At 42.1% G+C, this 20,242-nt stretch overlaps 2 protein-coding genes across 4 annotated transcripts in view; both read left to right on the top strand.

The window, feature by feature from the left end:
- Positions 1 to 20,242, top strand: part of LOC131271546 (protein yippee-like) — an 81,730-nt gene that overhangs the window by 31,625 nt on the left and 29,863 nt on the right. The window lies entirely within an intron of this gene.
- On the top strand, positions 10,189 to 11,568 carry LOC131271545 (ras-related protein Rab-23). Its single transcript, XM_058273005.1, has one exon. The coding sequence runs from the start codon at positions 10,189 to 10,191 to the stop codon at positions 10,858 to 10,860; it is 672 nt and encodes a 223-aa protein (XP_058128988.1). The 3' UTR covers positions 10,861 to 11,568.

Raw genomic sequence — 20,242 nt, 5'->3', positions numbered from 1 at the left:
CGTAATGGAAAATGTCACGCGGATGACGTAAAACTTGTCTGTCGGTTTTCTCGGTTACGTTTCATTTCGCAAAACTTCTAAAGAGATAAAGTTGAAGGGTGTAAACCGAATCGATAAATCATCCCTATGCTATATGAGCTCGTATTTCGGTTGCAAATATTGGTTGATACACGCTAAGCGAAAACATGAAAGTCATTCTAAAAATCTGTAATATTAGTTTATTCTGTCATTTTTAAATACTTTTGTTGTTCTTTTCATGCATCGTGAAGTTGGCAGATCTGTTGCAGAAAACGTTGTGTAAATATGATACAATCAGAAGATGTTTTAATATTTGCTGATAATCATTCCGCTGCACGCTTTATGTCACCATCAATGCACCTCAACATGATGACTGCTATTAGCTGCAATGTTCAAATCCCACCTCCCATCCGCTGCTTTCATTCTTTAACGATCTCTTGAAAGGAAAACCCTAACGTACCCGGATTGACATTGCCTCCCTTTTACGGTATCAATCATGTCTTGCCGGTTATGGGCACCTTCCTTCGGATCGTCCATAGAGTCTCCGTTGGCATCCATTTGAAGTAATGTCGAACCGATGATTTCTTACCTTTGCTGAAGGATGATACCATGTATTGATGGCATCGTGCTGTGGAATACCGTTGCACCGGACGGTTTGTGTGTCAACGGGTTTTGAATCATTAAGTCATAACTACGGCGTCCTACGGTAGACCTTTCATACAGGTAATGATGCCAATTTGCTTTAACATTATTTTCCCTCAAGAATCGTTCGCTATCGGGACATACATGTGCGCTTTTTTAATGATTCGAATAACTCTAACCTTAGAATTTGCCATGTCTATTTTACATTGAAACGAGTACATCCTTGCACTTGAGAAATGGAAAGCATGGGTTTATGTTTCAATAACAAGGAATGCTATTCGCGAGGAATGTATCATTATGAGAGTATGTAACAGAATATTTAACTCATGTTCATCAATTGTGATATTCTTATTTTCATTCCTAGTTCGAAGAAAAGGTCGGTTCACGAGCTCTACCATTAGCGATCCGCGTTCGTGCTTGATAAGGAATCTAGCTCATCGTTGCATTTCAAGCAAATGAGCTGGAAGATGATCCACGTTTCTTAGTAGGTTTTCTTCATTCTTGGCATTTATATATGGGGAATGAACTGTATAATATGTTAGCTCTATAATGAAAATAGAGAAAATTTGACTTCGACTTCATTGTGGATATGGCGGTTAGTTTGTTCCTCCTCGTCCTCATAACCAAAATTAACCAGATAAAACCTCCGTCCATTGATTAAGGTGCAATTAGCTGGCTGGAATTCCATCACGAAGCTCCTTTCGCAAATTTCGCATCGCTTTTGTGTCTGGTGAATGTTTCTGGTGTAGAAAGTTGCAGTTAAAATAGTTTCAACGCCCCACCACCAAATCATCCCGCTCTAGATTAAACCGACCCGAAGGAATGCGTTATCGGTGGGAAATTGATTCATTTTCTGCCTAATGAGAGTTAGGCAAGTTAGTGTGCCTCATTAACATGTCTATGAACCTAACCAGCTAACTATACATTCCGCTCCGCGAGATGCATTAATCGGTGCCGGGTGCCTCTATCAAGCAGATCACCGTGGGTTCGCTTTCGCGCACCTAACTTCCGCGCCAAGAGCGGTTATAACCCCTAGGCGGGAATATTCTGCTTATCCGCGGAGATCGGATATGTCTGATAAACACGAGTTATGTCTGGGAGACGATCTTCGCGCTGATAACATTTAATTGTTGCACAAGTATTTCATCGAGGTCGACCGGTGGATGCGTCGTTTATTTGAGAAACTTCCAAAGTAATCCTATTCCGGACAAAAAAGCAGTAGCACAAGTGGCGTGGCGTTTTTGTGAACAAGATGATTTAGGTTCTCTGAGACTTGATTTACGTCGAATATTTCTTGCAGCTTGATCTCTGGCCAGTTGGAGCATCGTTGGACTTTCATTAGATGATCCAACAGTTGAATAACCTTTGCTTCGGATGACGCTGCGTCACAAAGCGGTCAAGACATGTCACTGTGATGTCCGAGGCCAGCACAGCCAACCCAAAAGACATCTCCGACATCTAAAAACACCGTCCCCGGAATGATTGATGAAAGTTGTCCGTAGCAAAATTGACGCTGGCGTAGATTGCTAGTCTGTATTTTTGTATCCCATTTTCCTTCCGACCTTCAGCGCCGATGAAGTGCGACTATTTTCATCAAGGTTTTCCTCCTCGTTCCTTGTCTGCATCATCGTTCAGACTTTGGAAGACTCGATGTACTCTCCACCATCCATCCGAAAGTTCGTTGTTCTTTCCCATCGGAACGGATTAATTCGCGCAATAAGCGTCGCTGTTTGCGATGATGCTCTCGGTGGGGCCTGATGATTCGTTCAGTATCACCCTGCCGAGATGTGCTACACCGCCAGCATCATTGTATCAATTTGTGCAGCTGATCGAGTGCTACTCCAAGCCACGCCGGCGCATACCGGAGCTTCCAGCGTGAGGTGTGCCGGGGCGAATTTTAAGACACTGTTGTTCGGAATCCCTGCGGGTGAGAATCGATGCTGCCTCTGATGGTTCGTCGTTCAACGGGCACGAGCATGGCGCAACATTATCGCAAGCTTTCTTCCCCAACTCATCATTATCTGCCACCCCGTCATAACCACCCCGCCCGTGGAGTTGGCCCTTCAAGTGGTTTGCCAATTATTGCAGGGAATTTAATTCCAGACGCTCAATCGCAGTAACAGTGCTGCTGCTGTGGGATACGGCATGCTGATACTGTCAGTGGTGCTGACCAATTAAGCTTAAGCCTCCTCTCGCCGGTTATCAAACTGTAACGGGAACTGCGGTACATTTAGCAGACCCGTGGACTTGCGACTTTCACCGAAAAACCGTCTTGCAACTCTGCCTGCAACTGATGTAGAAGAAGCTCATTGTGAAGCTATGGCTTCCAACACGCTCGTGTCGAAATTCCAAGAGGTTCTGTCTTGATCCAAAAAGTTTACTGAATCTTACAGTACAGTCCAAAAAGTCTTTGGTGAAGATACTTTCATATGATTTGAATATTAAACTACAATCCCTTCGCGCCTCACCACCCAAATGTTGCGGATCTACCGACGAATCTGCTTTCGATGGACCTGCCAATCTCCATCATTCAGCATTGCCTCACTCCAACGGCGCCGGGTGGAGCCTTTTCCTTTCTCTCCAACCCAGCCGCCGCCCAGGGGTTGGATTGAATTTCACAATCGAATTACTTGACAAGCGCCGACGGTTTCTCTCCCATCTCCACCAGGGCTTTCTTTGTACCAATAACACCTCGCCGCCAGAACGAACCGAGACCTTTCTGTATTCTTTCTTACAAAAAAAAAGTTTCGCTTCGGGTTTAACTGACTCTGCAGAGTAGAGCCGGTTTCATGCAGACAACAGCCAACACCCAACCATCTGGAGGTACAGAAGAGAATAGGGTGTATCTTACGAGTGCGCGTAAAATAATCGACCGCATGAAGAATAGTCGCCCTGGCGTGGTCTCCATTGCACTCGATGAAGACGGTAGAGTCGTTCCGCTTGTAAAGAACGCAACATCACTTGCCGAAACGGCGTGGATGTAAGCGTAGGGTCGCGACAGTGGAAAACCTATCCTTTCCTTCCAAGCACGTCTGATAAATCGAGTTCTACCGTGCTTTACAACACTAGGTTAATATTGTGAATGGCTGATAATTAGCATCGTTGCTTTTCGGTTTAACTTCCCTCGTGGAGTGGTATTCATCTCGTCGGAAAAAAGAAGCGAACGATGCATTTGTGCTTCAATCCCCTCATTTTTGCTAACGTTCTTTGTTAGAAATGCTTCAATGGTATGCCTCCGTGAAATTCATTATGACGCACTTCAGCCGAAAGGTCTCATACTATGAAATAGTATACCAAAACCTGTTTAATGTTATTATTTTCTAATTTGTCCAAGTATTTTTCTTAAACAAATCAAGCCACCTAGAAATAGTCTTATTTTTCTGATGATATATTTTTACGCAAGTTTTTTCTGAACTTCTTATTCAAAGTTCTAGTATTTCTTTCATTCAATGAAGTTTTAGATAAAAGCATCCCATTTTTGTTTAAAGTGAACAATTTTAGTTTACTTTAATTGTAAAATGTGTTTTGCAATTTTGTCCGGACATATCCAGGATTCATGTTCAATTGTAAGTAATTCTCTGTTGCTTCACTTTTCAAACTTGCTTATAAGATTATCCTTTGCTGAATAAAGTAGTCCATTAAAATTGAAGAATGTAAATTTATCTCAATCATGATTGCAGCTCAGCTTTTCTTGCTCATGATATTTCTGCGACGGTCGCTTCGTTAAACGTTTTCTATCTTCATCATCTATGCCGATCGGAATGCTTTTTCAACTGTGTCCTTCATTTTATCTTTATTTTAAGTTTATACTTAAAAGGGTTCGTTTATTCTGTTCGCTATGTTGTTTGCGTTATGGCTACCCCTTAGGGGAAACTTCTATACACATAGTGGAGAACAATCTTTGATCAGACTTCGAGACTTTGCGAAGGCACTCACAGATGTAAAGTCAGGTCGTCTGGTTTTTTCTTCGAAACTTTGCTTGGCTGCTTGGACTTTTCAACAACTTAGAGCGGCGCCATCGGGGCCAATTTTCAACCATTCTTCATGTCATCGGATTGGGGTTGGTCCAGTTTTACTTTACTCCTTTTTTTCTACTTATGCTGCTCTCGCGCTCACCCTGCGGTGGGATTCACCCGGGTTGGGCCCTTAACTCTTTCTAATGTCGTCTTGGAATTACGGAGCTGTCGTTGCTTCGTGTCGTTCATCATTGCATGGCGGGAAAGGGGGTACTACAGGGTGTAAAGTCAGGAAAACGGTCCAACATCCAACATCCAGCATCCATAATGCAGGCACGGTCGCCCCATCTGGAGGTAACGATCGTCATTATCATCATCATCAACTCGCCGAACACAACGGCGAATCCGCCGGGGGCCGTGCGATTTAAAGAAATTTGTAACCATAGGACAGTCAGAAAAATACGGAACTGAACGAGTTAGGCTGTAGGCGAAAAAAAAGAAGCACTAGCAAGAGAAGAAGATGTGGCCCATCATGAACAGTAGAATAGCAAAGGGACTAATAAATGTGGTTCTTTCGGTCCAAAAACACACTCACATATTTTTCGTACATTATTCCATGCACGCTTGTTTCTCACGCCAAAGAGAAGGGGATAGGTTGAAAACACATCTTTTGGGATGAGACATTCGTGATTTGTCTGTCTGTCTTGTCACTTTATCTGCGACAACACGCGGGTTGCGCGAACACGCGGTTTCCTTGAAACGTGCCATTGAACTTGAGACATCACCCCGTTCTACACCAAGAGCGACGCACGCTGCACACCGATGAAAGTAGTACCTGCTCCGGGCTGTGTCACCTATTGCGGTTGGTGGGGAAAGAACGATGACGAAGAAGTACACTCCGCGGCACGATGACACATTCTTCACGGAAAACGATGCTGGGAGGAACCGGAGAATTTAGGAAACAAACAAAACAGAAGAAAAAGAATACATCTAAATCTCAAAGACACACGGGACAAGTACGGGAAGGTAGGCACACTTTTTGCGGCCCTTTAAAATGCCGGCTTGTTTGATGAACAAACAGCGCGAAGTGATCTTTGGAGATGATCGTATAAAGTACTATTTTACATGCCTCTGCTGTGAAGCAATATGTTTTTTGTTGGAAATAAGTTTCGTTCAGTTTTCAAAAATGAAAATAGAGTGTAAAAGAAACAATATTTACATCAAAAACTAATTCTTTGGGAAACTTAGCATGGTCTTCGAAAACCGTCAAATTAAATCAAAAACAATTGGTAAAGTGTTTTAGTAAAATCGTTTTTGATCAAATTTGTTTATGAAACAAGTGCTTAGACTTGCATTTAAACCAATAACAAATAGACTAAGCTTCTCTGAAGACATTTGTTTTACAACTACTAAATCATACTACTGCATACTGGAGCAATAATGAAATTTCGCTTTTACCCATAATGAAGAGATACTGGTATTGAACAAACTCGTCTTATTATTAAAACACACAATTATAAGCATCCCCCGGGCGTTGTTTGAAGATAGTTTAATTAAGATGCTACCTACAAGCCCTGATACACCGAATGTGTGTTGATGGCGTGAATGAAATACATACTCTCGTTGTTCGCTTTCTTTTCTATCATATTTATTTTATGTTGTTACCAAGGGTTTGCGCTTTTTGTGGCAGTTTTTCCAACGACAACGACATAACTTCCAGCGAAACTCAACGGATGGGAGTATGAGTCTGCACACTCGTATTTTGGTGCAGTCTAGTTTTCCTTCCCACCTCTCTAACCCCCCCTTGCTTATTCTCCATCTATCGTCCGATGGGAAGCGGTCGTGTGATGCTAAACAATGTTGAAAACAAAATCACCCAACTTGAAGCGTCACCTACTCACGATTTTTTTGTGTCTTTCGCGTCGTCGTCACTGTTGTCGGCTTGGAGCGCAGCGTCCACCCGAATGCATCGGATGGAGGTACATTTTCTCGTTTTAATTTTCCTCTTCCGTCACTTGAAACGAACCCGCAAAATGAACGACAGCCGACGAAAAGTGAAACATTTCTCCACGACACGCGCAAAGCGACTGCTCGCGGGATGATGGATCCACGGTTGGGGATGTTGATGAGATGCTGCCAAGCCCTACCGTAGATGCTTTAGATTGCTTCACATGCATCTTGCTGGTGAGAACTTCAAACTGCCTAACGTCTCATGGATATTGGGGACGTTGGCAAAATGTCGGTGCACTCTTGGGTTCGCCGCGTGTTTCTGCCTTGGGGACTTTCTTTCTCACTCCTGTCTGCCCTAGAGTTTTGTAAAAGTTGATCCTCAACGAAACTGGTTGACAGTGTGTCATTGTACAGTTCAGTGTTTTTGGAAATGTAACCGTGACAAGGGAAAAAGTATGTGCCGCATACACAAAAAGACGCCCAAAAACTACTGAGTCTGGGACATAAAGTGCGCAAACCAATGGTTCTTGGGTTTCTTTAGTTTAGGAAATTCTAATTTCATTTGCAAAAAATAATTAAAACAATAAATTGATAATCATTTACAACCATAAGAAGACTAAGGTGTATGTCTCTATGGTGTGATGAGACTTTGGGTTTCGTAAAAATTTACCATAAGCTTTTTTTTTTGTAAAATATCTCATGAAAGGTATTACATAGAAATTACAAAAAGTGACAGCAATTTCATAAAAAAATTTCATTATTGCTTACGGTTAATGTTTGTTTAGACAGATGAGAACTAGTGTGTAGATATATAAAACCTATTTTTGCAATCAATAAAAAAGTTGGCAGTTTAAATCTAAACTAAACAATTCTAATAACAATCCAGCTACTTCTGAAACTAGTTTTACGTACAAACAGTTCTGTTGGTACATGTTTGGTAATTAGATTTAAATTTCTTTTTACTTTAAACAATTTAAAGGCCACTTCAAATTTTCTTATCACCAGACAACCTTCCTTGGGTTGTTTATACCACTTTGGGAAATACTATTCTTATGCAAACTAACTGGGAAAGAACTAAAATATTTGCTTAAATATTTATGTATTTTGCTAACGTGGTTAAGCTGCATTTAATTATATTGTAAAAAAAATAAGTGTTTTGCGTATCACAATCAAGATCTCGCATGCTCCTATGTGGTTGAAGCTCTAAGAAGTTTATATTTATTCAAAGAACTTCTCCCTTAGCGCCGCAAACAAATGCACAAGAATGCAAACGGCTGTAGTCGAGTTGCAATTTTTAGACCGCTTCTATGCAAAACTGGACGAATAATTAATTGTCCAATTTGCCATTCCACCATCGGGCGACCACCTCAGCGGGCTCTAGGATTAGCAAATCAAATTAGTACGCGCAAAATAGAAAAGCTCTCTCACCCATGCCCAGCTTCGACCCCCTTGTTGCCTATTTCGAATTATTCAAAAGTCGACCCACGACGTGTTCGTTACTGTTAGCGGTCACAAACACATTATAATGGCCCCCTTTTTTCACCCTTTGACGACCCGGGCCCGAAGGAATGGGTGAGATCGGGTGAGTCGATAGTGAATGTCCTGGCGGAAGGTGGTTGGCGCCCCTGTTGCTTCTGCTGTCGTCGTCCGTTATGGGCTTATGATTTATGTATTCCGCCAAATCGATTCTTTCAATCAATTTTCCTGTCTACTGAATTAACAAATGCGCTCGCAGCGACGGTTGGGTGGTACGGGGGCCCGAGACATCGTGGTGTTGGGTTGTTGGTGATGTGCTAGTTGAGCTACGGAAGAGACCGCGCGTCCTGTTCCGGTGCTTGCTTCTTCATTATAATTCCTGTCAAACGGTTACTTATCGTTCCGGCCGTCGAAAACAAACCACAAAATACGGCACGTCGAAACTTTTCCAGCAAAACAACCTTCCCCAGCGTTTTCCGTTGAAGGGAAGCTTTCTGGTCTTCTAATCCTTAGTAGTGTACCAAAAAAAACCGGAGCGAGCATAGCACAAGATTTCGATACAGCTGTAACAACCGGTTACTGTGGTGGGCAAAAAGACGGCAAGATCACGTCGTTACTGGATTACTCTGTTTGTATTTATTTATGTTAATCCTATTTCTCGTTTACCTCCTTGGTTGTTTTTTGTTTGCAAGCAAACCCTTTTTTGTTTGGCGTCCGTTTGGTCGAACCGTGTGTACATACGCTCCTTGCCTTAACGATGGCTACCTCGTTGTGGATGTTTTTGCCCATTTGGTTAATGTGTAAAGATTTTCTGTGATTTTGGTATCAACAGTCATGGCAATAGCGTTCCCCTGTTGGGATTAGCTTGTTTATTTTATTTTCCCCTGTACATTGTTACGTGCATCATATCTTTTTGAATTGGATTTGCTTCACTTTTTCAGTTTAACTTTAATCGGATAAGTTTGCTGTAGGTTTTCGGAGTGAGTCACAAAGGGCTTGTACAAGTTTGTTTTTAATGTTTTTTTCTGAATTTATTCGTCAATTCAATTCATAAACCATTTAACCATTTACAGCCTTAGTCGTAACAGATATTTAAGGATTGGATTAGACATTAAACCTCGCCAATCAGCTTCGAATTCATATGGCAACTATAATATCTTAGGTACTTTTAGAACCGATAAAGACCATTGCAACCCCATTGTTTCAGACCGACAGATAACGTCTGAGATTGGGCAACTTTTGAAACTATGTGTGAGAAATCAGTTTTTTTATGTATTATATTTCTTGTTATTATTCTACTGTTTGGTTTGGACTGGACTGCTCTGACTTAAATTGACTAACTATTTCTTTCTTCTTATTGAACCGTCTGATGCTGACATTTTCCACTGGTTGTAGTGTATTTTGCTTACTTTAAACGTAGAAAGTTTGTTACAACGGGACTTCTGTATAAGTGGAATTAAAATGGTTTGGCGTTTCTTGTTTTCTCACCTCCTATCAATTTTGTACGCCTCGTTTCCCGACCTGCTGATAAAGTAATACGTTTTGTGTTTGATGAAATTCCAGGTTGCCGCCCCTCATTAGATCCCGCCCATGACTTTGTAATTTCTTGTCGTGGGTCCACCGACGAACTCACGAATCGACTGTGCAACGACGACTAAGGACTGCCTTGCTGACCTGACGCACAACTACTTTCCCGCTCAAGATCCCCGAACTTATAAGCCTAGCACTTGACAGTTGTAGGAAAGGGGTGGTCTGACCAAGTTCTGCAGGGAAAGTTTTGAGTATCTTGAAGCGGAGTTTATTTATGTTGGACTATGTGTGTTGTTAGTAAATTTGTTGTATGATGGGGATAACGCTGTGCTGCAGATGTATTGAGGCACTTTTAGGTGGTTTTTGACACGCAACCCGTGAAAGACCCGAAGAAAAGAGCGCTATGTCACGCAACACCCGGACAAGGGAACAAGGAAGTAACGGGCTACGTGAGATTGGCGCTTGGACGAACAAGTCTCTCCGGAGCTAGACCGCGCGCGAAGGAACAGTCTATCCACGGGGAGTCTGCGAGACAAGCTGGTATCCAGAGTTCTACCACCTGCGGGACGTCCAAGCGACAAAGACACGCACGCACGCACCAGACGGCCGAAACACGATGCTGGAGGAGGAACTAGAGATAGCACTGAAGGTGATTGTGGTCGGCAATGGGGGCGTTGGCAAGACGTCGATGGTGCAGCGATACTGCAAGGGTATCTACACGAAGGACTACAAGAAGACGATCGGTGTGGACTTCCTCGAGCGGCAGATCGAAATCGACGGCGAGGACATCCGGATCATGCTGTGGGACACGGCCGGCCAGGAGGAGTTCGACGCCATCACCAAGGCGTACTACCGGGGCGCGCAGGCGTGCGTGCTCACGTTCAGCACCACCGATCGGGCCTCGTTCGAGGCGATCCGCGAGTGGAAGCGGAAGGTGGAGAACGAGTGCAGCGAAATACCGACCGTGCTAGTCCAGAACAAGATCGACCTGATGGAAAAGGCCGTGGTGTCGTTCGACGAGGCGGATGCGCTGGCGCACACGCTCGGCTGCCGGCTCATTCGGACCTCCGTGAAGGAGGACGTCAACGTGGCGACCGTGTTTCGCTACCTGGCTACCAAGTGCCACCAGATGATGAAGCAGCAGTACAGCCAGTCGGCCCCGATCTGCCAGCCGACGATCAGTGCCTTTAGTCCGACGTTTCAGTCGAAAGCCGCCAACAACACCATCACCCTGACGAGGCCATTGGTGAAGCGCAAGCCGCTGCAGAAGCGATGCGGCATCTTCTAGGGGTCGCCGATTTTGAGAGGTCTCGGCTGTGACCTCTGACAGTTTCTAGTGATTTCCTGGAGCAGTGGGTCCAGGGTCCAGTCCCTTTGGTGGGCTTTCGGGTGTAGATTAAGTATACGTTATTGTTTTTTTTTAGTAGTTACTACAATGCATCACCGACAAGACTGATGCTCCTCAGATAACCTCTGTATGACCTGAATACTCATTGCAATCTTTGCAAATTGTCTCTCCATGTCTCTGTCGCTCGGTTCCAGATAATGAAGGTGACTGAAAGCTAGACAAAAATTCAAGCTTCTCTATTTCTAATAATGCCCAAAAATGTTGCAGGCATGAAAAGCAGTCTGATTTATTGCCTGCTCGTGATCATCCTTCCAGCAAACAAGTAAATTCACGTACATCCAGTGGCACAAGGATAATCGAAAATCAATTACCAGACGTTTTCATTCCGTTACTCACTATCAAATACCAAACCATATCTGGTATCAAATGAAGAAATCAGAGCAATTGGTATTTCGTTTCTACAACTTCTAACTGCGCATTTCGCAAGTATTGTCCCATAATCAAAAACAATGTAATACATTCCAGAAGCCATTATCGTTAGGCAGATCATAAAAAGTGCGTCAATTAATTGAACTAGGGCAGGAACCAACCCACTACAAACCGTTCCAAAATAAGTGTGCGCATCTAACGGAACAGCAGGTTACATAAAATGAAGAAATCAGAGCAATTGGTATTTCGTTTCTACAACTTCTAACTGCGCATTTCGCAAGTATTGTCCCATAATCAAAAACAATGTAATACATTCCAGAAGCCATTATCGTTAGGCAGATCATAAAAAGTGCGTCAATTAATTGAACTAGGGCAGGAACCAACCCACTACAAACCGTTCCAAAATAAGTGTGCGCATCTAACGGAACAGCAGGTTACATAAATTAAAAACAGTGCGAATGATCGTGCTCTGATCCAGGAGTACGAAAACTAACTGGAAGACCGTTAAAGGCGAAGCGGGATGATGAATGTCGTTCGAAACATAGGAGAAATGGACATCTAACCTAACTAACCAGGTGGCCAATTATTAAAGCTAACCTGGGACGTGGAATATAAGATGGGAAAACATGGTCCGGCGGCATTCGAGCCATCGCGCGACCCGACCGGTTTGTTGCGCCGCGAAGGTGGTTAATTAGAGACTGGAGAATCGACTGCTAAACAATACTCGTGATTAATCTCCTGGTAACAGTGGTTTTTACGCCGGTCCAAACTACTGTTACTCGTCCGTAAAGTCCCGGCCGGCAAAGCGTTTGAAACAGAGCTGGATAATGTTATTTGCTTTCGGGCAAACCGCGATTAATATTAATTGCTAGATCAGGCAAAAACGAAAGAACAAAACGGAGAGACAAACCCTCAACTCTCTAGAGAACGAGGACGCAGAACTCAATCATGCTCAAATGGAACGGAATTTCTAGTAGACTAACCAATAGTTAGGGAGTTATTACTATTACGATACGATAACAAAAAAGAAGAAAAAATACAATGAACATAGACCAACAAATATCTCACACAACATTAACCTTTGTTTCTTGTCTCAGAAGATGATTTATTTTTCGGTCCATAGGTAGTACCGTTAATGTAAAACAAAATGCTGCAGGCACAAACCATGTTTGAAATGTATGGCAAAGTTGAGCCGTTTTGTGGCATAGTGAAAGAAATATGAAGCGAAGAAAGAAAGGAAGAAAAAATGTGATCGAATGAAAAGTAGAAACACATTTCAACATTAAATTGGAAGCATATCTGAAAGTGAATCAGAAACATCCATCAACTCGCAGACACAGACGAAAGCTTGCTTTTAAAATGCGAAAGAAACATTTAAAAACTGAAACTGATTGAATAATACCAATGAAAAAACAAAAAACAAAACAAGCCGAAACGGTAAGAGAAATCGAAAAGCGCATAGATAAAAAATGGTAAACAATGATACGGAGAATAATGAAGCCTAACAAATCAACAGCTTGGAAAACCAAATCGATCGAATTATTGCCGAAGCGATTATGATCTTGTTAAAGAAATCAACGATCGACGTATCGTTCGGATGAGAGAATATTTTTTCAAAATGTGCAGTATGGAATCCAAAACGGATGAAAACCAGTGATTTTTCGGTCTGTTTTCTCTTTCTTGCAATCATTTCGACGTTGATAGTTTTTGCCTGATATCAGCCTTCTTTTTTCTTTATTAATTCTTCGCTCCTAAATGATTTCTTGGCATTAAGCAAACAATAGCCTACAATACTTTTACCTGATTTTATTTTCAAAAACCAAATCTCTAAACTTTTCTTTGAAAGTACAACCCCCTTTGCAGATATGATGTAAATTCGTTTGAAGCTTCAATTTATGCGGTGAAAAGAAAAATCACTCAATCCGCCCGACGACGCCGAAAGGGGCACCGTTGGCAAATTTGCCGGGTGGGAAAATTTCCCAACGCGTCCGCAGTTTATTCATTTTCCGTACCTTTCACCGCCGACGAAACGCACTTGTTGATAACACACTCGAAACCGGAGACTGGCCCGTTCGAAACACTTTCTCCATCGGAGACTCGCTTCAATACGTGATGGGTCTCAGTGGAAAATTTCTTCTCCGATCTATCTTTTCCACCATGACCAAAGGTGAAAAATTTTCAAAACCTTTCAGTTTAGACCACACGGTTGGTGTGGATCAGATTAGAGATTATCCCTATTTTTCCTTTATTTCCCAGCTGATCCCGCGCCATGATACAACAATTGATAGGTAAACCTATATCTGCCAAGAGAAGATTGGGAACACTGGAAAATGATTGCACTGGCAGTCTCGGTTCGCAATCATATCCATAAGAGAACTATCCAGTATCGCAGATGAAAATCTTCTCGTTATCAAGAGGCCCGCGAACTGAACCAATTTTCCGACCGATATAAGAAGAAAGGTGAACTTTGGGAGTGAACAACTGAATTCGATTGCAGACTTTTCCATCTCGAAGGCAGCGTTGAAGATGTATAAGAGTGATGGGAGGAGAAAAACGTATGAGGTGGCGTGAAAAGCGAAAACATTGCGCCGATTATTAGCCAGCTGAACAAAGTGGAAACGAATCGTCATTGAGAGATGCTGAAAGTCAGATCCGGTTGAGTTTTGGAGGCAAAAAGGCAAGCAGTTTCGGCAAGCCGGAGACCGAACCGTCTCGGCCTCTCGATCGTCAGGTGGAAATGATTGTTTTTCCCTGTTCACCGCTTGCGGCACGTCACGTCGGTGCAGTTCCATCTTCACTTAGTTCAATCGATTCGATTAGATTCAACCAGAACGAGGCACAGCGACACGCCCGGGACTTGTGTATGGATGAATGGTTTTTGAGACGCAGATTCAATTCCGTCGCATTTTCTATTGTGTCTGAGCGTTTCTTTCGTGAGAATTTCCACTTGGGGGGCGCCCTGTCGGAGTGTTTCTTGCCGGCCGTTTCGATTCTCCTTTGATTACATCCTATAAGGCAAGGGAAGTGAGATTAAGAAAAAACGGTTCCCGAGCAACCAAACCCTCGCAATCGAACAGGGTGAGGTAAATTGAAATCAAAAGGAATGTACTCGCGTGGTGGAATGCTTATTGTTCTCCGATACTCCTCTCCCGAAAGGGACGGGACGGACTCATATTATGTTCGACGTCGAACGTCAATCATACTATTCTACTTTTTCCTATAAGGGAAATTATGGCAATCTGGATCCTCTTAGTGAAAATAAAACAACAATTCATGGGTATTTTACAACAACATTTGCATTATAGCGCACATTTTCACTGAATTTACATAATACATTTTGAAAAAATATTAGTTGAAAAGGATTAAAATTCTATTCACATCGATCATGTTTGCTTTACATCGAGCTAACGGAATGATGAAATGGTACATCACAAAATTAAAAACGCCAAAAGATAGTTAACAAATATACTAAAAAGTAATCGTTTACAGATTTGAGAAATCATGAAAAATAGTGAAGTTATAGCGTTTTAAAAATAGGGGTCAAAATGACCCCTAATAGTCTTCGGACAAGATTCCAAAGCAATGTATTCTAGTGTTACACAATACAATCAATCTTTCTCTCTGTTATTCCTCTTGTAATTCTGTTTGATTGCATTTAGCCTTTTTATTATCGAATTCCACTTCAAATCAACAACTTACAAAGTAATATTTATTTTATGTATGTCTTTGTCTACTATCTTGAAAGAATATTGCTTGTCCTACCTTTTTAGTCGATGTCAGAAATGTTTCTTTTACATTTGAAATGTACTATTCCTAAAGTTACCTAGAATCTTTTTAAAAAAATCTCAAGCAAGTATCATATTGCCCCACTTTTCCCTACATCACAGTGCGTTCGGTTTCATTGCAATCAATCTGGCTCTGATTGCCGTCCTTGTGGCGAGTTCGGACCATAAACTGAAATTTGTGGTGAGAACAAGGGCTCGCCCGTGGACGGCGATGAATAGACGAAATTTTATGCCAGTCAGTCTGAGCTACAGCCATGCACAGTCGGATGAGAGTGTCGCGTGCAGTTTGATTCTCACTTTTCATCTCCACCCATTCACTTTCCCCAGGCTACAAAACAAACACATGTTCTTGTGTGGATACGTCGATGGGGTTTCGAAACTGGAAAAAAGCACCACCGTTGGTTCGTTAATATTTGTCGTCCCATAAAAGAAACTACACCGGTGGTTAACATCAAGTTTTAAGCTTGGTGCTAAAAGCTTTCAGCATTGAGCATTTGGTATACGGGAGAGACGCAGAATGGAAAAATGCCACTCGATGCCGCCGAGCCGTGTGGGGCTCGTAAAACTATCCAGACGAACATAATAGGGTAATCACCGGACGGTTTTAAGGTTTTGGATTTCTATTTTTTCCTTTGATTACGAAAGCATAATTGAATGAAATGGATCGTTTTACAAAGAGCGAGAGATTATTTTGCATCCAAGAGTGGGCTAGATGTACTGGTTGGCTAACATGGAATGGAAAATCTTTCATTTTCTGTAGTCTTAGAAAAATGCCTCATAAACGGCATCTGATGGTAATGAGAGTGAAGTGTAAGTTTATTATTTTATTCTATTTTTCACTTTCAGTATTCTATGAGCAGAAGTTTTATAGATTTGAAAAAAAATATAGCAATTGCATTTCAATTTATAAATGAAAGTACAGTGTACAAACACCATTCAAAATATATTTCTCAACTTTTTTAATTGCTTTGAGATGAACTTTATCCTGGATGAAAATTAAAACGACGCCATAATTAAATTTTATTTGTATGTACTTCATTTATTTCATATTGGTAAAATTCAATTTCCCCATTCCAATTTCCCCTCCCTAGGAACAGCATATGTTCGAGCATAATGGAAAAATGTCGATGAAGAGTTTTTTTTTCCCAGCAGATGGAGCACGTCAGCGAAAAGTAAGAAGTACGGAACGTTGTCATTAAATGTTAAGCCAAAACATGGTTCCACCGCAGACATTTGGCTCAACGGACGGTTGCAACTAAAGTGGTCCACGAAAAAAGGCCTGGGAAAAGCCGAAACGAGCTTGTATGCAGCTCCAGCATGTGTTCTTTTCAAACTGTTGGTTATTTGTTTCACTTCACTGGTGGAACCGCCGTTTTATTTTTCTTTGGTGGTAATTTACCTTGGACGAGAAACGATGGCGCAGAACGTACGAGCGTGGTACGAGGGTTGCCTTTTAAGTTTCGGGATATGGAAAAACTAGTGATGCAATCTACCAACTAACAATTTTATCGTATAGTTTGACGTTTTTGAGGTTATCCGTTCTTAGAACGTTTTGACATACGAACGCTATTTGTGTTGTTAAAAAAATGTCTAAAGTTTCAATCGACACGAGCCTTTTTTGAGAGATCTTCGCTTCTTCAGGTGTTGAAAAACGTTGACCTCTAAGTTTGTTTTTTACGTAAGGGAATTAAAAGAAGTCATTTGGTGCTAGATCCAGGACTATATGGCGGATGACTCATCAAATCGATGTTTTGAGTACTCAAAACTGCAGTTGTTTGAGCCGATGTGTGAGAGCTCGCATTGTCGTGGTGACGGGTGATCCGTCGACGGCGGTTGAATTTCTTGATTTCTTGGAAGACAACTGGCAAACTAATTGTTGTGTATCACTCAGAATAGACTGTTCTGCGTTGTTCTAGAGGTTTGGTTGCGATAAATCCAGTTTTTCCGAAAAAAAACATGCGACCATTTGCTTGGAAGTGCTTCGTGCGTGAACAACTTTTGTTGGATTCGGCTCATCTTGAAACACCCATACAGCCGATTGCAGTTTAGTTTCTGGCTCATTCACGTAAATCCACGACTCATCACCTATCACGATATTAAAGACGAGTTTTGAAGCACCGCAATCGTATTTTTCGAGCATTTCTTCGGACCAATCGACACGAGTCTTTTTCTGAGAGATTGACAAATTGTGTGGAATCCAACACGAGCAAATTTTTTTGACAGATAAATGTTCATGCAATATTAAGTATATGCTGGTCCCAGTAATACCTAAGGTTGTCTCTATCTCACAAAAAGTCACATGACGATCTTGCAATATCCGTTCACGCACAGCATCAATTGTTTTCGGAACGACAACTGATTTTGGACGACCTTCACGAAATTAATCTTGGAGTGAACTCCAATCACGATTTAATTCTCCAAACCATCGATAAATACTGATCATTGATGGAGCTTCATCGCCAAAAGTTGAATTAAGTTCATTCATGCACTACTGCTGTGTCAATTCACATCGAAAGTTGCAAAAAATAATTGCACGAAAATGTCCACGACACAATTCCACAATTTGGCGGACATTGACACTTTGAACATTTTTTTAACAACACAAATAGCGCTCGTATGTCAAAACGTTCTGAGTACGTATAACCTCAAAAACGTCAAACTATACGATAAAATTGTTAACTAACAGATTGCATCACCAGTTTTTTCAAATCCCGAAACTTAAAAGGCAACCCTCGTATTGAAGGTTGGTATTCGATTGCAAAACAACTGCTCGAGTGTCCGTGGGCAGAAAGGTTCTCGATTAAATTGCTCTAAACACTTAATTTGCCACATTAAACTCACGGTCGCTGAAGAAAAACCTGTGCGGATGGAGTGTTTTTTTTCCTTTTGCATCGAACCTTCATGGAAAGACACGCAAGTTATAACATTGTAACAGTTGTGGTACGAAAAGCTGGGTGCAATATTTGTTTCGCCAAAATTCATTATTCATGGAATATCCTACAGAGATTTAGGGAAAATTCAGCGAAATTCATGAAGTTCGAGACAAGACGGGATCGTTTAGTCACTATTTGCTGCTGGCGTCTTAGATAACAGCGGCACGCATCGGCAATTTGTCGATACAGAGAAATCTGCACTTCTGTAAACAGGAGATTAGTTAAACCACTTACCAATAGACGGGTATTTCATCATTGCATGCATTTCCATCATGTTCTACGTTCCTTGGAATTATGTTAGCCTTCCGGTGGGTTCACTTCCACATCCCCCATGAGTTCGGAAACCCACGACAAGATCGTTCTGAATGGACACGTTTTCCGGCTCGGTGCACGCAAGCTGCGGTTAAATATAGAGGATAACGAACTAAGGGATTAGGAAAAGGGTAGGCGCGGATTCCTTACATGGATTGGATAAGTCGTGCCCACTGCAGCATCCCTAGTGGGCATCTTCGCGAAAGCCGATTACAGCGAGTTCTCGGGCGTAGTTTGTTTTTTTATTCGTGGATGGCGAATGGAAAATCGTGGTCAGATGGTAGAAATGGATGAAGAGGCAGTCAGTGCACTTAGTACTGCTCGTGACTGTAACCGAAACCTGCGCCCGGAAAGGCGTTATATTAACCTGCGTTACCTGTTATTATGCCGGCCTTCCTCACGCTTTTACGATGGCGAAACGCGAACTAAAGTTCAGCTATAATTTTGGACTTTAGCGAATTCGAGAATTAAGAATACTGATTCCTTCTTTATTCTTGTGTCTTCTCCCGGCCTTGCACGTGAAATTTAGCACGGCCGGTGCATTATCTCGTCACGGCCGGTTTACTTTCAGACGCTTTATTTCGGTTGCCTCAAGAACCTTCATAACGGATCTTAATTTTTACACGCCCGCCGCCTTTCGGAGCAGCCTAAACGTTCACTGCCAAACCCATCAAGAGCTCGTCATACAACGCCCACCCATTAGCAGCAGGAGATGCTTGGTGGGTGGGGTGTTACGAGGACTGCTTTAGCTTTTAGGACTGCTGAACTGAAAACTGGACGAACGACTCGACAGTAGGAGTTGTGGGTGCTTTGAAGTAATGCTGCGCAATTCATGCGACGTTTCGGAGCGTACTTCCAAACAAACAAAGTTTTAGCTCAAATCCGTAGAAACTCCGATTTTGAACTCCGAAAGTTGTACAAGCACCGAGGTGTGTGTGTTATTTTTTTCGGGTCGATGGTCTCCAAACCCGCAAACGAAGCTGTGGCGAGCTTTTGGGGCGAGAGTTCAGTGGCTTTTGTGGAACTTCTTGACGTTCGCTACCAGCAACACCCTGCGCGCTGTGGCGTCTCGAAAAAATTAACGATCGTAACGAGTCGGCGTCGACACCGTACGAAGTAAAAAAAGCTTTCGAATTAAAATCCCGATATCCGCCGCCTTTGGATTGTAAAAGTCCATTCCTCATCTTCAAACTGGAGTACCAGAGATAGAGCCAACGGGGCACGAAGGCATTGTTAAACTGAGGACTGAGAAATGCTTTTGAGATATGAATTTTGATAAGATTAGAATATTTTGATGACGACTCCTCAGACGTTTGAATGACCTTAAAATATAATTTACTCTTGATTCTCAATTAACGCATGATTTCGTTAAACTTCAAGTATGTGTCTATGTGTGTCTTTAGGTTTTTTTAAGAAACACAACTTCTTTCAAACCAAACTGTAACTTTAATTTAAGCAATTTTACGAATTTTCGTCCCTTTGTTATCTTTCTCTCCACAGGTACGTTGCATTTGGTTGCATTCTATCTCGACAAAAGCTTCTAATCTTTATCAAATAAGTCTGATCGAGAATGGGTAAGTTGAAAAAAGAAACAATAGAAGCATGCCCTACCGATACCGCCTTCAGAATGGTGTGACTTCCCAAACCGAACATGTTTCATCCATCGTTTAGGTTAATTAGCTCAACTTCATGGACCTCTTTCCGAACCGAAATCAAGTTTCTAGATTTTATTGGCGGTTTCTTCATCCCCTCTCGCTATTTTCTTTTTCGCTTAACACCATTTGATGAGAGCATTCCTTACGTATTGGGGGAAACTTTCTTTTGCTGTCGCGAGAAGCGTTTTTGCGAGGAACAAAAAGTTGA

Source organism: Anopheles coustani, chromosome 3, assembly GCF_943734705.1.
Source record: "Anopheles coustani chromosome 3, idAnoCousDA_361_x.2, whole genome shotgun sequence".
Lineage (NCBI taxonomy): Eukaryota > Metazoa > Arthropoda > Insecta > Diptera > Culicidae > Anopheles > Anopheles coustani.
The sequence above is the reverse complement of the archived record's forward strand: the minus strand, read 5'-3'. Positions and strand labels throughout refer to the sequence as shown.

Coding starts and splice junctions, on each gene's coding strand:
- LOC131271545 (XM_058273005.1), top strand. CDS start 10,189: ATGCTGGAGGAGGAACTAGAGATAGCACTGAAGGTGATTGTGGTCGGC.